General features: G+C 36.8%; 1 protein-coding gene and 1 non-coding gene across 2 annotated transcripts in view; one reads left to right on the plus strand and one right to left on the minus strand.

Annotated features, from left to right (window-relative positions):
- Nucleotides 1–13,975, plus strand: part of LOC132306120 (delta-1-pyrroline-5-carboxylate dehydrogenase 12A1, mitochondrial) — a 45,065-nt gene extending 31,090 nt beyond the window's left edge. The window contains exons 11-16 of the mRNA XM_059803362.1: nt 45–134; nt 337–426; nt 5,929–6,138; nt 12,040–12,150; nt 13,493–13,572; nt 13,660–13,975. Coding sequence (XP_059659345.1) covers nt 45–134; nt 337–426; nt 5,929–6,138; nt 12,040–12,150; nt 13,493–13,572; nt 13,660–13,798 — 720 coding nt within the window. The 3' untranslated portion in view covers nt 13,799–13,975. The remainder of the gene's footprint in view (nt 1–44; nt 135–336; nt 427–5,928; nt 6,139–12,039; nt 12,151–13,492; nt 13,573–13,659) is intronic.
- Nucleotides 13,976–15,942: 1,967 nt separating this feature from the next.
- On the minus strand, nt 15,943–16,025 carry TRNAL-UAA (transfer RNA leucine (anticodon UAA)). The gene has a single exon. It is a non-coding gene; the product is annotated as a tRNA-Leu (tRNA).
- Between the last annotated feature and the right edge of the window lie 2,377 nt (nt 16,026–18,402).

Below are 18,402 nucleotides of genomic sequence, written 5' to 3' on the forward strand. Positions count from 1 at the left end.
CAAAGGCATTACAAGTTCACCTCTTTTTGGTGTCTGAATGGCAGGTGAATTATGTTGCATGGGTTTGTGATCAAGATGCATACGCATGTAGTGGCCAAAAGTGTTCAGCTCAATCAATGCTATTCATGCATGAGGTTAGCTGCTTCATTATGATATCATGTACCCAATTCCCTATGATAGTCTTTTAAAGCTTATAATCGGAGGCTAACCAATTTTATAACTATTTATTAATCATTCTTCATCCTTTTCACCATTTGCCTAGATTTTCTTAGACTCTGACAATACCATTAATCTCTTTATCACCAACCTCCCATTTCATTATAATTGTATATGCAGAATTGGTCTGCAAGTTCACTTATACGTCAAATGAATGATCTTGCTGCAAGAAGGAAGCTAGATGATTTAACTATTGGCCCTGTCCTTACGGTAAGCATGCCTACTCTTTTTTTTTCCCTTTTTTTTTATATTTAAATTATCAATTTTAATTGCTTATTGGTTTATGCTTAAAAGAGATTATTAAATGATTTGAGTAATTGATGACACAATTCATGCAAATACTTCATATTGGATGATCCAGAAAGTTGAACTGTGGTCTAGAGAAGTACATTTAATATTGCATTATTGCAACAGTTGAACTGATAGCTTCGAAAGTTGGTGTTCTGGCCCCCAACGCGGACTGATTTCTCCATCTCCTTCATGCTTGAGGAGTGTCGATAAGGCCTTCCGAGAGCATAGACTCTGAAGGGCGATCTAGATGGGGGGATATATAGTGAGTGTGCCGCTAGTGCTACCCTTGCTTCTGAGCCAGGATCCAGTTCAGTTGCAGCTAATACGGCAAATAAATCATTCAAAGTGGAAATCACTCTGTCCTCTTGCCGCAAGTCCTCGATATGATGCTTTCCCTTGACATCGAATAAATTGGCACAGAGGAGGTGCTATGCTTATGAGTTTTGGAAGATTTTTGCTTAGAAGAATAAGGCTGGAGGCAAATGCTTCCATTCAAAGCATATAAATTGTTACGTCAAGGGCCGAGACTAAAAGAAAGGAGTGCAAACATCGTCAGCTTATCAATTCCAGCCAGACACAGGCTGGCATATAATTGATTGACTCCGAAACAAGGATCCGAAGAATCAGTTGCAATCCTCTGTGGAATAAGAATCTCTTTCAGCATCCATGGAAACTTCTCTCTAGGACCCAACATATTAATGAGCTCTGCCTCCGATTTGAATCCTATCTTTAATAAGATAGACTAAATACCAGCCCAATCGAGAAAAGAAATCCATTATTGGAACAACCCAAACTACAACAGAGTGCAATTTCCCACTAGAATTCTCTTATTATCAATGGTGGTAGAGTCTGGCACCTTCCCTGTGCTGGACCTCTTTTTGCATGTATTGAAAATATTCCACTAAGACTTATTCGCTCGGCCAATTGTCGGAATTCTTCGAGTTTCTCAAAAAGGAGAACTACTTTTACATTGGTCAGGTAAATCGCTCGTGCTTGAGGTTCTGATACCAATGAAGGAGGGGCGGGGGGACCTACTATTCTACAGCCTTTCCACTTGTGCAAACTTAGATCGTGTGAGTGGTTTTGGCATCTATTATGCAATCGATTCAATTGATGATTCTACCAGGGCCCTTCTTCAAGGAGTTCGGAGTGAAAGGAACTTCAGGCGAAGGTGCTCAAGAGGCTGTCTATTATGATTGTGATTTTCCCTCGTACCCATTTACTATAGAAGTTCCCAGGGGAATGAATTAGTAGAAGAATTCTTATCTAAGTCATTTCGTTGTTCAGAGCTTGAAATCCTATCTAAGTCATTTCACTGTTGAATGACCAAATCCTGATCCTCCAGCTCAGCTTCTCGGTGCAATGCTTGAAACGCAACCGCAGAAAGCGAAAGAACTCAATTTCGCGCATATAGAAAACAAGGAGACAAGAAGGTGGGTGAAGAGTCTGATGACGAAGCTGTAGGGATTGCTTCTTTGTCCAACTTCAAAGCCAAAGTGCCCTTAATGAATAAAAGAAATAACAAACTTAAACTCATACTCTCTAACGGACTCTAATCTGCTTCATATGAGTGAATAATGCCCTTGGGGCAGGTTGTCGGGATTGAGATTCTACATTGGATTAATTGAGGGATCAATAGTATTGAATGGATCGAGGATCAGAGGATCCTACAAAATGAGTGGAAAAGGGAAATAATATATATAAATAGTCAATTCTTAAAATAGACAAAGAACAAGTCTAATATTCATGGAAGTATAAAATTTTATTCTCAAGGTCGTTGGAACTTCGTTTTCCTGTGGCTTGTCGAGCATCACAAGTTGTCGCAGCTTTCACATTATACCCCTAATTTACTTATTTTGGGGTTATATGTTGTTTTATGAGCTTTGAGTTTTATAAGATTTTGGACTGGGGGGCGATATGCTGAGTGATTTTACCTTTGAATTTAAACAAATTTTGGACTAGAGGACCAAACACAATAGTAGACCCATAAAAAGTCAGAAAAGCCCTACAACATTGATCATTAGAATTCTCATAATGATTCCTCATTTTCTGTGATATTTTATAAGATTGATTTGACTATTTGACGTTGCGGAAGCTATGAAACATTCACAAGGAATAAGGGTAACTTTGAATCCACATTTCATCCTGGTCGTGGTTAGATCTCCCAGGTTCGGGTCCATAAGCAGTGACAATTGCCCTATGAAGACTCGCTTTCGCTATAGCTCCGGTGGGTTCCCTTAAGCAAGCCACTGCCTATGAGTCGCCTGCTCATTCTTCAACAGGCATGCGGTCAGAGCCCCGGGCTCCTCCCACTGCTTGGGAGCTTATGGTTTCATGTTCTATTTCACTCACCAATGGGGATTCTTTTCACCCTTCCCTCACAGTACAACTTCACTATCGGTCACCCAAGAGTATTAAGCAAAGTCCAAGAAAAATCGCAGAGAATTCTGATATATTATTGATAATTGAATTGGTTCATGATCTGCTCTGCACTACATTTATATTTATGATAAATAAAACCCTAAAACTGGAAAGGAAACTAATAGCATAAAGAAACCTAATTAATAGCAAAAGGAAACTAACACTAACAGTAAAAATAAGTCTAAAATTAATATCTGACTTTGTTTAGGTCTCGAACAAAAATTCCAAAATACTTAATAGGCCTCCTATAAGACAAGAGAACACGATTTCAAAACCCTAAACAAAGGTTTTTTTAATGGGTCATTTCCACCCAAAAAACACTCCTTTCAAGTTGAAAACGGACTTATCGAACTGTCCAGAATTCTGTCCTGCGTCACAATTTTAAATTGTAGGGTCTTACTATCCTTTGATCGAGATTTGGATTCTGATAACCATCCTTTAGACAATGCCTTTTAACCTGGATTAATTGGCTGTTAAATTGGTTTGACCAAGTTTCAGCCTCTTTAGCCAAGCAGGCCATTCTTTGGCTAAAATGATGGAGAACCTAAGGAACTGGCATCCTCAATTAACCGGGACAACACTAGATAATGTTATTTTTAAACAAATTGATAAATAAATTATTAAGTCATATCTATTGAAGTTGGTTGAAACGCTTATTGGATTAAAGGAAATGCTACACAAAATGGCTTTTTTCATTGCAATTTGTTACCTACAGACACAAGCAAGTGCAAACTACATTTAACATTAATATGACTCACAATCCCTTGTATCAATAGGTTACAAAAGCCTTGGGAGAAAAGCTGGTTTGTGTAGCATTACTCTTGAATTAATTCACCAATTGTTTTCCTTTGTCAATGACTTTCAGGTTGTTTTGTATGTCCTTCAAGGCTACCACCTGTAATAGTTTCCTTGTAATGTTCATTGTATACATGTTAGCATAGACGCATACCATATTGCAATTCTATGAATCTACCTAATTTATAGAAGTTATTGGCAATTCTTTGGGTTGAAACTGATTCACCGAATGTCATAAAAATAAGCCATACATCATCAGATTGATTATCTTCAGGTTAAAGTGTGGTTTTCAACTGATTCACTAAATTTCATAAAAATTAGCTATACATCTTCAGATTGATTCTCTTCAGGTAAAAAGTTGTGATTTTGAGCCCTTGAAATTTACTAGTGTAAAAGAGCCATGCATTGTTTAATTATTAGTACTTCAGTTTTTTGTAAGAATCAATGCCAGTGCCTGGCTGGGAATGGTGTTTATAGGACTGATTTCATGCATGATATTCATGTAATTAAATCGTGACTCTAGTATGTGTGTGTGTGTGTGTGTGTGGTTCGGGGGGGGGGGGGGGGGGGGGGGGGGGGGGGGGGGGTTTACAAGAAAACCCCCCTAAACTATAAAAATTGCAAAAAAAAAAAAACCCTGAACTATTGGGGTATCTGCAAGAAACCCCCCTGAACTATATATATTTTTGCAGTTTACCCCATCCAACAACCGGCAGTCCATATAAGAGCGCGTGCTTGTCATGTGACACAAAATATTACATTGAATGACCATAACACCCTTATAAAAATGAAAATACTTTAGTGCCCTTCTTTTAATTGTTACACCCAAACACCTCCTAATCTAATTTCCCAAAATCCCCGTTTCACCTTGCTGCCAAACAGCCTCTCTTCCTCATCATCTTACTCGTACCTTTCTTCCCCAAATATCCGCAAGTCATTCTCTCTCTATATATATATATTCATTTTATATATAGGCATTTCTTCCCAAAAATCACTCAATTTCCTTATGAACTTTTTGTTCTTGAAATTATATCTATATATATCTATATATATTCGTTTATATATATACCTGTCTTTAAAAAATCCGTATATTTATATATATATATATATATTGATATATATATAGAATCTTGCAATTATATCGAACTCTGGTTTTCCGAAGAACCTTCAAAATCATTAGGTCCCATGATCCCAATCTCCACAATTGAAACCTCAATCTTATATTTCTCAAACCAGACAATCCTCACATTGTCTGGTTTCTAATTGCCATCTGTTCCAAAATCTCCCAGTTCCATAATTGAAAAAAATAAATATAAAAATAAAAAATAAAAAATAAAAGTAATAATAATAATAATCAATCACTCATCTCTATATACTCTTATATATCTATGTGTGTGTGTGTGTATTACAGAGAATGAGTATATGTGTGTGTATATATATTACAGAAAACGACACTAATGATCTCATGAAATCGAAAATTCCTCCCAATCCACCATTCCGAAACCTTCGCCAGTGTCTTCATCGCAAACTACCTTGGCTATCCTCGTCTTCGTTCTTCCTCGCCCTTTCGGCGACCTCTGCTTCTTTGTTGGTGCCATGATCGTCCTCTCCAAAGCCAATTTTTGCATCAGCTCCTACAATTTTGGAGTTATGGCGTGAATGAGAAAGGAGGAGATAACTCGGTCAAGAAAAGAGATAAGGTGACTTTTCAGAAAGAGAAAATAAAAAAAATTAAAAAAATGAAAAAGGAGATAAAGGTTGCTGTGTTGTTGAATATCCATTGGTTGGTGAGATCTTATTTGCCACGTCAGCAACTTAAGATTACGAGTTTTAAAACTGTGTTGTTTTATAGTAAGGGCAAAATGGCCTTTTGCTTTTTCCGGTGACTTAATGGGGTAAACTGCAACAAAACAATAGTTCAGGGGGTTTGTTGTAGTTCAAGGGGGTTTCTTGCAAAACCCCAATAGTTCAGGGGAGTTTCTTGCATTTTACCCTATATATATATATATATAGCAACTTGCCTACTTTTTACTTACAGCCAACTAACCATTTGAATCCAGATGTTTGTTGCTGCTAGCATGAGTTTCATTTGAACCATTTTGTTTTGAGATTTACGCAAGTTCTGTCTTCTAATTGGGTTTTCTCATGTTCTTTTTGTAGTTTCTTTTTCTTTTTCTTTTTTTGATAAGTTTGTTCTTGTTGCAGTTTACAACTGAAGCAATGTTAGAGCATGTGAATAATTTGCTTCAGATATCAGGATCAAAACTACTCTTTGGTGGTGAAGCTTTAGAAAACCACTCTATTCCTCCGGTATATGGTGCTATAAAACCAACTGCCATTTTTGTTCCACTTGAAGAAATATTAAAGGACAACAATTACGAGCTTGTAACAAGGGAAATTTTCGGACCATTCCAGGTAAACTAAACGAGACAGCATAGCTAGAAATTTTCTGTATCACAAAGCTTGTTTTGATGATTAGATAATGTTAGAATGTTATATATATATATATATATAAGTGTTGGGCCATTATGTAATTACAGAAAGTTGATAGGGGCCCTTGTGTAGTTAAGTAAGACTTGTACTCTTTATATAAGCCTTGTACACTTTATTAGGTTTTTCAGTATGATGAATATATACAAGTCTGAAACTTCTCTCTCTCTCTCTCATATATATAATTGTGAACATGGTATCAGAGCGTATGATCATGGGTGTGAGAATCTGTAATTGGGTTCTTCTTGTCTAAGATTCGAATTGCAGTTGTGGTGTTAGTGATCTCTACCATCGGTTCCTTGTTTGTCGTCATCAGCAGCGGCTTGTTCATCGTCGTCAGATCTGGGAGTTGTTCGTCGTCGTCTCTGCCGTGTTCGTCGTCGCCGGCAGCTTCTCTTTGGTTGCCAGCGAGCTCATCGACCTCTGCAATCTTGATTCGCAGAGGTGAGGTTCATCTTTGTTGGCTGGAAGTTGCAGCGATCTCTGCTTATTAGTTCGGCCGTTACTTGTGATTGGGTCACCGTCGTTGCCGCCGCGTTATTCCCCAGCGTCCATGAAGGTGTGAAGAAGAAGACCTCTGTTTGGCTACACGGTTATGGCTACTTCAACCCTAGTTTACTAAACCTGGATAGCCCAGGTCAGTCCAACCCGTTTGACCAAGTCCGTTGACCAGATCCGACTCGGTTTCCCAGGTTCGGCCAGAATACAGAATCTGTTTTTTTTTCTCCCGCGTTTTTCTTCTCTGTTTTGCTGGATTCAACGTGGCATCTAATTCAGATTTACTTTCACCCACGAACAGTCTTCATTCTCCCATGACTTCAGTTAAACTGAATGGGAAGAATTACATATTGTGGGCTAAATCTGTTGCCATTTTCCTCAAAGGCAGAGGACTTGGTTCTCATTTGACTAAAGAGAAACCCAAGGCAGCTGATGCCTCCTTTGATGCATGGGAAAAGGAAGATGCTCAGAACATCTCTATGATGATAAACAGTATTGAACCCCAAATTAGTTCAACTCTACTTTATTTGGATACTGTCAAGGAGATATGGGACAGATTGCAGCAATTGTATTCTGGGACAGGTAATATCACTCGTGTTTATGAGCTCTGTAAGCAGTACTTCAATCTTGAACAAGGTACTCAAAGTATAGAAGAGTATTATTCTAAAGTTATGGGAGTCTGTGAAGAGCTGAATATGTATCAGCCCATTACAGGTGATGTTCGCAGTATGCAACAACAGCTTGCGGACTTTAATGTTGTCCGTTTTCTTACTGGTTTATCATCAGCATATGAGCCTTTTCGTGCACAGATTATGAGCAGTCCAACACTTCCATCTCTTGCTGAGGTGTTTTCTAGACTTCAGTGTGCTACACTTGCAAGTGATACCTCAAATTTGAATACTGGAAAGAGTGGTGAACGTTCAGCATTAGTGGTCTCAAAGGGTGAACATAATACTTACCGTGGAGGTCGTGGGGGACGCTCCACCCGTGGTGGTCGTGATTCATGTGGAGGACATGGCCGTGGCAGGGAATTCAGAAAGTGTACCCATTGTGGTCTTTCTAATCATACTGTGAACTTTTGTTGGGATCTTCATGGGAATCCATCTAATTATGCCAATCAAGTTTCCTCTTCTCTGAATGATGTTGCTTCTGGATCACACAACGTAGTTGAATCAGATACAGTTCCTGTTCCACGGGATGAGTATACCCAGTTTTTGTCTTATATGCAAGCATCTAATTCATCTTCCACAGCTACTTTTGCCCAGTCAGGTACTGCACACACATGTCTATTGTCTTCCACTCGCAGTCCTTGGATCATAGACACTGGAGGATCTGATCATCTGACCGGATGTTCTTCTCTTCTATCTGATTTTCATTCTGTACATCCTTCTCAAAGTGTCACTCTTGCTAATGGTTCATCCACTCAGGTTTCAAGTTTGGGGACAACTCCACTTAGTGATTCATTGTCTCTCTCGTCTGTTTTACATGTTCCGCAGTTTCCCTTTAATTTAATGTCTATAAATAAGCTTACTAAATCTCTCCAGTGCTCTGTTACATTTGATCCTACTTCTTGTGTGTTTCAGGATCTTAAGACGAAGAAGACGATTGGTACTGGGCATGAAGCTGGTGGCTTATATTATTTTGATTTCGAATCTTCTCCTGTGGCTCTTCAGTCTTCTCTATCTCCATTCCAGTGGCACTGTCGCCTTGGTCACCCGTCACTTCAAGTTTTGAAGCGTCAAGTTCCTAGTCTTAAGTCATTTGAAATTTTTGTCATGTGAAGTTTATCAACTTAGTAAGCACCATCGTGTGTCTTTCAAGTCTAAGGTTAATAATCGTGTCTCTAGTCCTTTTCATTTAGTTCATTCAGATGTATAGGTTCCAATAAAACATTCTTCAATCAATAAATTTCATTATTTTGTGACATTTGTGGATGATTATTCTCGCCTGACTTGGTTGTTTTTAATGAAAGATCGTTCTGAGTTATTTTTAATTTTTCAAAAATTTCGCAAAGAAATCAAAACTCAGTTTGGATGTCCAATTCATATTCTACGTTCTGATAATGCTAAGGAATATTCTTCAACTCCATTTGATACATATCGTAGTGATAAAGGAATTATTCATCAAAATTCATGTGTTTATACTCCACAACAAAATGGCGTTGCAAAACGTAAGAATCGACATCTCTTAGAAGTAATTCGTGCTATTTTGTTTCATATGCGTATGCCTAAACGGTTTTGGAGTGATGTTGTTCTTACTGCCTGTCATCTTATTAACCGTATGCCGTCATCTGTATTAGATGGCAAATCTCCACATTCTATTTTATTTCCTGATTCTCCTTTGTTTTCTCTTCCTCCTAGGGTTTTTGGATGTGTATGTTATGTCCACAATCTTGGTCCTGGTTTTGATAAATTAAGCCCACGTGCCACAAAGTGTGTATTTCTTGGCTACTCTCGCTCTCATAAAGGTTATCGCTGCTATAATCCTGTTTCTCAACGGTACTTTATTAGCGCAGATGTAACGTTTTCTGAGTCCGTCCCATATTTTTCAGATACTCATTCACTTCTTGATATCACTCTTGAGTCGCCTCCTTCTGCCGTTCCTCTTCCCTCACTCTCTCTTCAACCTCGATCTCTTGTTCCTTCATCTGCCCCATTACAGGTGTACACTCGAAGACCAAAGCCATTGGTTGTCGTGCCTCCTCCATCGTCTTCAGAGTCCTTGGATCCAGCGCCTTCCACTGTGTTTGATTCCTTGCCTATTGCACTTCGTAAAGCTCCTCACTCATGTGTTACTAACCATCCCCTTGCTCATTATGTCTCTTATAATTCCTTATCGCCATCATTCTCCTGTTTTTCCTTTAAGTTGTCTACTACATTCGTTCCTAAGACTGTGCAGGATGCGTTATCTGATTTGGGCTGGAGGAGAGCAATGCAAGATGCGTTATCTGAAATGGATGCTTTGCATAAGAATGGCATGTGGGATCTTGTTCCATTACCTCCGGATGTCAAACCTATTGGTTGTCGCTGGGTATATACTGTGAAGTATCTTCCAGATGGGTCTGTTGAGCGTTTAAAAGCACGTCTTGTTGCCAAAGGTTATACCCAAACTTATGGTATTGACTATGGCGAGACATTTTCTCCCGTTGCTAAGATTTCTTCTATTCGTGTTTTGATTTCTCTTGCTGCTAATAGACATTGGCCTCTGTTTCAGTTAGACGTTAAAAATGCCTTTTTGCATGGTGACTTAGCAGAAGAGGTTTATATGGAGCAACCACCTGGGTTTGTTGCTCAGGGGGAGTATCTTCACACTGTTTGTCGCCTTAAAAAGGCTCTGTATGGATTGAAACAATCTCCACGGGCTTGGTTTGGAAAATTCTCTGAGGTGGCGTTAAAATTTGGTCTTAAGAGATGTCAGACCGACCATTCAGTGTTTCACCAGCGCACTAAAGCTAGCTTCATATTTCTTGTGGTGTATGTAGATGATATTGTGATCACAAGTGATGATTTTGAAGGCATTGCTAAGTTGAAGTTGTTTCTGCAATATCAATTCCACATTAAAGACTTGGGTAAACTTAGGTATTTCTTGGGCATTGAAGTTGCTAGATCCAAGAAGGGTATAAGTTTATCCCAACACAAATATGTGTTGGATTTATTAGAAGAAACAGGTATGTTGGGTGGTCGTCCGGTTGATACTCCTATGGATTCAAATACAAAACTTGTATCTGATGAGGGTAATCTATTTAATGACCCGGGCAGGTTTCGTCGCCTTGTTAGGAAATTAATTTATCTCACTATCACTCGACCTGATATTTCATATGCAGTCAGTGTTGTAAGTCAGTTCATGGGAGTTCCTAGAATGCCACATTGGATTGTTGTTCTTCGGATTATACGATATCTCAAGAAAGCTCCAGGTTTAGGGTTACTATATAAATCAAATGGTCATCTTAGGGTGGAAGGTTTTACAGATGCTGACTGGGCTAGTTCTCCTTCAGATAGGAGATCTACTACAGGATACTGCACATTTGTAGGAGGAAATCTTGTTACATGGCGAAGTAAAAAGCAGACAGTGGTAGCTCGATCTAGTGCTGAAGCTGAATATAGGGCAATGGCCCATACCACTAGTGAGTTGACATGGATACAACATTTTCTAAAAGAACTTGGGTTGATAGTTGAGGCTCCTACTCCATTGTTCTGTGATAATCAAGCAGCAGTTCACATTGCATCAAATCCTGTGTTTCATGAGAGGACCAAACATATTGAAATTGATTGTCACTTCATTCGAGAAAAAATATTAAGTGGGAGCATCTCTACTCCATTTGTGAAGTCTGAAGATCAATTAGCTAATATGTTTACCAAAGCATTGGGTCATAACCGGTTAAGAACTATCTGTTCCAAGCTGGGATTATTTGATATATATTCTCCAGCTTGAGGGGGAGTGTTAGAATGTTATATATATATATATAAGTGTTGGGCCATTATGTAATTACAGAAAGTTGATAGGGGCCCTTGTGTAGTTAAGTAAGACTTGTACTCTTTATATAAGCCTTGTACACTTTATTAGGTTTTTCAGTATGATGAATATATACAAGTCTGAAACTTCTCTCTCTCTCTCATATATATGACTGTGAACAGATAAAAAGAAAGGTACCTGCTTAACTGGACAATAATTGATTATCTAAAATTTGACTATTATAAAAATTGTCAAGTTGGTTGAAACTTGTGCAGGCTCCAGAAGGAGAGGAGCTCTATTGCTGCATTCAGAATAATGACAAGTAGATATAGAATATGGCTCCATATCAACGTTTTGGGTTGAAGAAGATTAAATTTTTTCCCTAAAACAATTATTTTATGTATCTTTTAATGGAGTTGATTTCTATAACATTTCAATTGGAAAATCTCCTCCTCTCTCCCCCCGCTTCCTCTCCTAGTCCCCTTAGAAGCCCCACACACAATTCATCTCAGATTTTGCATCATGTTAATAGCCATGCCAACAAAGCACTGATTTCTTGTGCTCTGCTAATAACTGGAATTTACCAGTTTGGATTACTAGAATATAAAAAGCATTCCAAAACAGAACAGAATTCTCAATAAAAACTTTTCTTTTTTGTCCTGTGTCATTTTTTTAAGAGTGAAATTTTACTTATGGTCAGAATGCAACCAGTATCTTTGCCCTTTGGACTTGTGGGATGATATTGTAGAGCTTTATGTGAAAAGATCTAAGTGTTAGGGAATGCAATCAAAATCTGTATGTGTGTGTGTGTGAGAGAGAAAGAGAGAGATTATTTTGAAAGCTAACTCATGTTATTTAAATCTTTTTCGTGCTTAGGTTGTTACTGAGTACAAAGATGATCAGCTCCCAATGGTGTTAGATGCCCTTGAAAGGATGCATGCGCATTTGACAGCTGCTGTGGTTTCCAATGATCAATTATTTCTGCAGGTAAGAATGGCAACTCTTTCTTATTCATATGCCAAATTTCTGCTTTTACTTTTTCTACATGCTATCCCTGCTCCAAACTGAGACGTCCTTGCTCTTAAATTGAAACTTTTACCTATTAAGCACAATGCTTTGGCTAAGGACCAAGTTTATTCAATTTAATTGTTAACCACCGTCTACTCTAAAAGCTCAATATGTTGGAGAGCGTGTAACTTTAATATTTAAATTCTTCAACACGCCCCCTCAATTATAGCCTTCTTTTGGTCCAACACGTGTTTCAATTTTAATTATCAGGGTGACGATGAGGTTTGAACACAAGACCTTGCCTGCCCTAATACCATGTTAACCGCCATTTACTCTATAAGAGCTTAAGCGGTTAGAGAGGGTGTAACTTTAATATTTAAATCATTTAATAATAATCTTAGCAATGGTTCTTTGGTTTCAATTCATGGTAATTAATTATCAGTACACTTCAGGCTCTCAGCATTCATACCCAATCATAATAAATTGAAACTCACTCTTTATACATATCAAATAAAATTTTGTACAGGTCGATTTAATTTGCTTATCCAACACATAGTTCTGCCGAATGCCACATAACTTTTGCAGACAATTTAGTAAATAGGCTGAGGTTCTTTTTAGGAGGGTCCCCGGTGGGCTTTTTACATGTATTTTTCACATGCATTAGTTTATGGTACATGTTATTCTGTAGGCAAGCTACAGTTAACTTCATTCTTCTAAGAATCGGTCTGGCTACAAACATTGTTGAGCGACCAGGCTGTCCAATCTGGTTCATCTGAAATATGAACCAAATGAAATAGTCTAATCATGAATATCATCGTGAAAACTATTGCAAGAATAATAACAAAATCTAAATAATAAAATATTATGATTGCGAGGATAATCCACTATAGAAGCCATTTACTTAATATGACAATTAATAGAAACGTGTAGAAGTAAACAAAAAGATCTTCACGTGGTTTTCATAGACTTAGAAGAGGCATATGATAATAGAGTAGTGAGGGAAATATTTTTGTGGACTTCACAAAAAAATGGGTCCCTATAAAATGGCTGATGAACATAAAATGGTGAACTTCACAGTTGGCCAGTCCGCGTAAAAATATTCTCATACTTGCTACTTTTCTGGAACTTATCATTGTATATCCTTGTCCAAATATGATCCTCCATTTGTTATACTCTGTTTGATAGCCTGATGATATTATTGATGGCATTCTTTGGAAGAATAATGGAATCAATTAAATATATATATATGTGCCCTAAATTAAGAGTTTTGGAGTAGTTCTCAACACGTTCAACATAATTGTCATGGAAACTCAATTTGCAGAAAGTTCTCGGGCAGACGGTTAATGGAACTACTTATGCTGGATTGAGAGCGAGAACTACCGGAGCTCCACAAAATCACTGGTAAGTATAAAATCAAAAGGAAATTCTTTTTGCCTCATTGGAACTTTTTGAGTGCTTAAACATGTCAAAAACAATGTCCTGTCACAGGTTTGGGCCATCTGGAGATCCTAGAGGAGCAGGAATAGGAACCCCAGAAGCAATAAAGCTTGTTTGGTCTTGCCATAGAGAAATCATATATGACATTGGTCCCATGCCAAAACTCTGGAATACTCCACCTCCTTCCTAAATCGTCACGTAAACGATGAAGACAAAAGAGAACATATGGACTTAAAACCTGCAAAGGGGTCATGTGGCTAATAATTAATGTCAAATGACAATATTGATGGAAATTAGTTCTTGTTAAAATAAATGGCAACTTTCATTTACAGTTAATTGCTATTTCAATGTTTGGTTAGTTTTTTAATTGTGTTTATGTTGGCCATTTTGTGATGTTATTATAGATGCATAGTCACCAAGTGATGCTGATGTTTCTTACTTGAAAGCCATTTTCTGGAAATGTCAATAGGGGTCTTAAGGAAAGAGCTAATGCAAGGACATAAAGGTTTTTCTGTGGTCTTTTTCCCCCCACCTTTGTATGTATGTGCGCGCGCGCCCATGTGCTAACAATGTATAAAGGTCGAGTTTAATGCTTTGTTCGATGGAAGGAATGAAAAGGGGCGGAAGGAAAATAAGAAGGAATGAACAAACTTCCTTCGTTCGGTAGAGATAACATAAGAAAATAAAGGATAATATGATGAATGAGTCATCCTTCCTCCTTTACAAATTTTTATCGGTCCAAATATAGGCGAAATAGAGGAGATAAGACAGATTAGCATATTATAGAAGTTTTAAATTATTGTATCATCTTTCAAAAGTATTTAATAAATTTTACAAATAAAATAGGTGGTGGGTTTAATGGTTAAAACAACTTTAAAATATCTTTTTCTTTTTATCCTACCGATCAAAGTAAATTCATAGGGGGTGCTTGGGTTCCCCCCCCCCCCCCCCCAACGGGAAAATAAATAAATAATTAGTATTGCTAAATTTAGCCCAATTTCAAAACAAAACAAATTAGTAATAGTATTAACTCCCAATATTAGGCCATCCTAACAAGCCAAGATTTAATCCACAGTTTTAAAATAAAGGCCCAGCCAAACAAGCCCTAAAGCTCGATTACAAAGCCAGAGCACAAATTAGAAAACTCCCTCCAATATATCTAAATTCCTAGTCTTCTACGTGACCTAGACTCTCTCTCTCTAACCCTATTTCAGTTTTTTTTTAAAAAAAATTTAACTCTTTCATCTTTAGATCCCCATTCTTCGTAGTCCCCCTATAAACAATTTCTGGATTCGCCCTTGAGTAAATTGTCGTTTTTTTTCTTATCTTCCATCCAACCAAACAAAAAGCGGGAAGAACATAATCTCTCCTCTAGAGATATCTCATTATCTCTTCTTTTCTCCCTCTCATTCAATTTTCTTCCTTCTTACCGAACGAAGTATAAGAGAAATGGTTTCGAGTTTGAAAGAAGATGCGTGGACTAATGAAGGTCCAAAAAGTTTTAAAGATTTGATCTACAAATATCTCTAACCACAAGGACCCCTCAGCAAACATCAGAACAAAGAATATGTTTATTCCTGCATAAAAGCATTGTGTGTCAACCAATATTTCTTGAGATAGAAAAAAAAGGTAAGAAGGGAGAGAATTCTCAAAAAAAATACCAGTGTAAGTACACATTGTGCTCAACTACAACTTGCATTAGATGATGCCTTGTAAGCCAATTAATAGTTAAATTATAACCCAACATGGTTGAAGTGAACATTGGGTGGGGGGTGTGCGTGTGTGTGTGTGTTGTTATGCTAATGACACTGCACTTAATTGTAAATCTTAATGAAAGTGAACATTGTAGTTTTTGGTGATGGAAATGCAGTTAGGGGGGAAAAATATGTATATATCTTATGAATCAATTAACATTTTTATCTAGATAGATATATATATATATATATATATATATATATATATATATACACACACATAAATATTTTCAATCTTATTAATCTTTTGTTTCATGCATGAAGAACAATATACGCGCACACACACGTAATAACATAAAGCAACATTTATAATCCACTCTCCTACTCCCAAAAAATTCACTTTTGCTTCATTTAGATTGTTGGAAATAGCAAGAAAATAAATAAATAAATAAAATAAATCACCTGTCTTTTTATCTCTATAAAATAAAATGTGTTTGTTTATAAATGACTTTTGCTATAATATAATAGTCTTTATCTGTCTAAATGTCCAACAATATTATTTATTTTTCAAAAAAGACAAACTATATATCCAACATAAAGTTATTTAGACCTATTATCCAAAAATAAAATAAAATAAAAATGGTGGCTGTGGGGTTCGAACCCACGCGCACTTATGTGCAGAAGATCTTAAGTCTTCCCCCTTAACCTCTCGGGCAAACCACCACATGAATTGCAAATCAAACTTTGTTTTATTTATATAATAGATATGTGTTCTAAAAAAACCCTGACTTCTTTTTTACCACAAACATTAATTTAACTATTCTTTTTTATGTTATCGAATCTTCAATATTGAATGTTTTCGTTTGTTTTTTGTCAGCTCAAATACTGAATATTTTCGTCTCAAACTAATTAGAGATGTATTTCACATCTTTAAAAAAAAAATTAAAATATGAAAATTCAAAATATGCGAACTCTAATGAAAGCAATAAGAAAGAGATGAATTATTTGAAATTTACCTCATCAAATATTCTAGCTTCTTATAAGTTATACATAACTTTTGTTGTCCACTAAAATTCCTATTCAAACATTATTGCATTTGTATAATTTTAACAATTGATATCACTGAATACTTATGAAATTCTATTGGTTAGAAATTCACGTATCGAAACGAATCTCTTTTGATTTATTTTACTTACTGATTAATTCTTTCTTAGTTTATCACCTTATTTTTATTTTATCTTATAAGCATTTTTTTATTATTATTATTTATTTTTACTGCTTTACGGTCTTAGAAATAAAAGGTGGTAGAATGGCAAATTGCTCAACTCACTCTTACTTGGGGAAGGGAGAGGAAGGGGACTCGAAGAGATTCCTTATTTCCCCAGGAAAGTCACCACGAGAGAAGAGAAGGCACCTTTTTATCTGCTCTTCTATGTTATTATCAAATGTGTTTTATATTTTGGGTAATAAAAATAATGATAAAGTATAGCAATACTCTTTGAGATTTTGCAAAAAGGATACACAGATAAAACTTAGTCTATTTTGGAATAAAGACATCCCCTCAAGTTTGATACAGTTACCAAAGACACCCTAATAGTAATGAATTGACGTTTTTGCCCTTTGACTTTTATATTGACCAATTTAAATATTGAAATGACATTTCTAACCTCAGACTTAAACTCATACCCATATTTGTCCTTCTCTCCTCTCTATTCTCTCTTCCTCCTCTTGTTGCCCCAACACAAACACACACACACACACACATACTATGAGCAATCCACACACATATATATACACACACTTAAATTACGGGTTCAGCTCCACATATTTGCATTTCACGATCCCAGCAGGTCCACCCCTGAATCCATATAGTGTGTTTCCTTTGCAACGATCCTGTAAGTAATCTACCAGAAACAAAAAAAATATATTACTCCCTCTGTCCCATATTAGATGTCCCTTTTGGGGAGTGGAACTTTTTAAGGGCATGTAATTATTACATTGTTGTCTTTAAAAATTACAAAGCTACATATATATATATATATATATATATATATATATATATATAATCAAGTTTGAAATTTTTTAAAATTTATGAATATTTTATGAAAAGATGTGAAATATATTATTTAAACTTAATAAGTGGACAAGTATTTTGGGACAACCCAAAAAGGAAAGATGGACAACTAAATTGGGACAGAGGGAGTAAAATCACTAACAATCCAAATTAAAGGCACGGAAAAAACTTCGGGATCTCATCTGCACTCCACATCATAATCAAGCCATTGCACATAATTTATTAATCCTAAACGAGCCTTCGTTTGGTTGTTGAGAGAGAAAACGAAGTAAAGAAAACATTTTTTCTTTTTTTAAAAAATCTAGTATAGAAACGCAATGAAAGTGCCAAACCAGATTAAAAGTGGAATCAAGCTCAAATCAGTAAAATAATAGAAGTCCAACTTCAAAATTTCTATTCGTGATTCAGAGAGATTAAACAGTGCTTTCATAAATATACACACACACAAGGCGGCGGCGGTGGCGACGACGGCGAGCCACCTCTCCTCCATCGTCAGCGTCATCGACTCCGCCCATCCCAACGGAACCCTAACAAAATGGAGTGATACTGCGGCAGCGACGGATTCAAGGTTGATTTTTCGGCGAAGATTGCTATTGGTGAGGTTATGAATTTGGGTATGGGAGATGATAAGCGCTGAAAAGTGCGCATTTAAACCCCTTAATCTTGAATGTTCTAGGACCTTATTCTATCTTATTTTCCCGTTTTAGTTCTAATTTATGTTTTTGTTTATTTTTAGGTCAATAAGGTTCAAACGGGCTAATTTCGGTCCATTAAGGCCTTTTTGGAGTCAAACTAAGTCTTGGTGAGAAGCTGGAGCAAAAAGAGACTAATGCTGAAAACTAACAAATTAGATCGATCGAACCCTAATCGATCACACCATACCTCTGAACGATCACACTCTTGGTTAGATCAATCGAACTGTTCGCAAAAATTATAAAAAAACAAATCTAAAGCTCATTTGAAACCAACTCGGGCTGTGCTAGAAAGGGGAGATCCTAGGGCTGAGTCTCACATTTTTGGGCTCTA

Source organism: Cornus florida, unplaced genomic scaffold, assembly GCF_030987335.1.
Source record: "Cornus florida cultivar Cherokee Brave unplaced genomic scaffold, ASM3098733v1 CherokeeBrave_3.0.0_Hap2_Chr05, whole genome shotgun sequence".
Lineage (NCBI taxonomy): Eukaryota > Viridiplantae > Streptophyta > Magnoliopsida > Cornales > Cornaceae > Cornus > Cornus florida.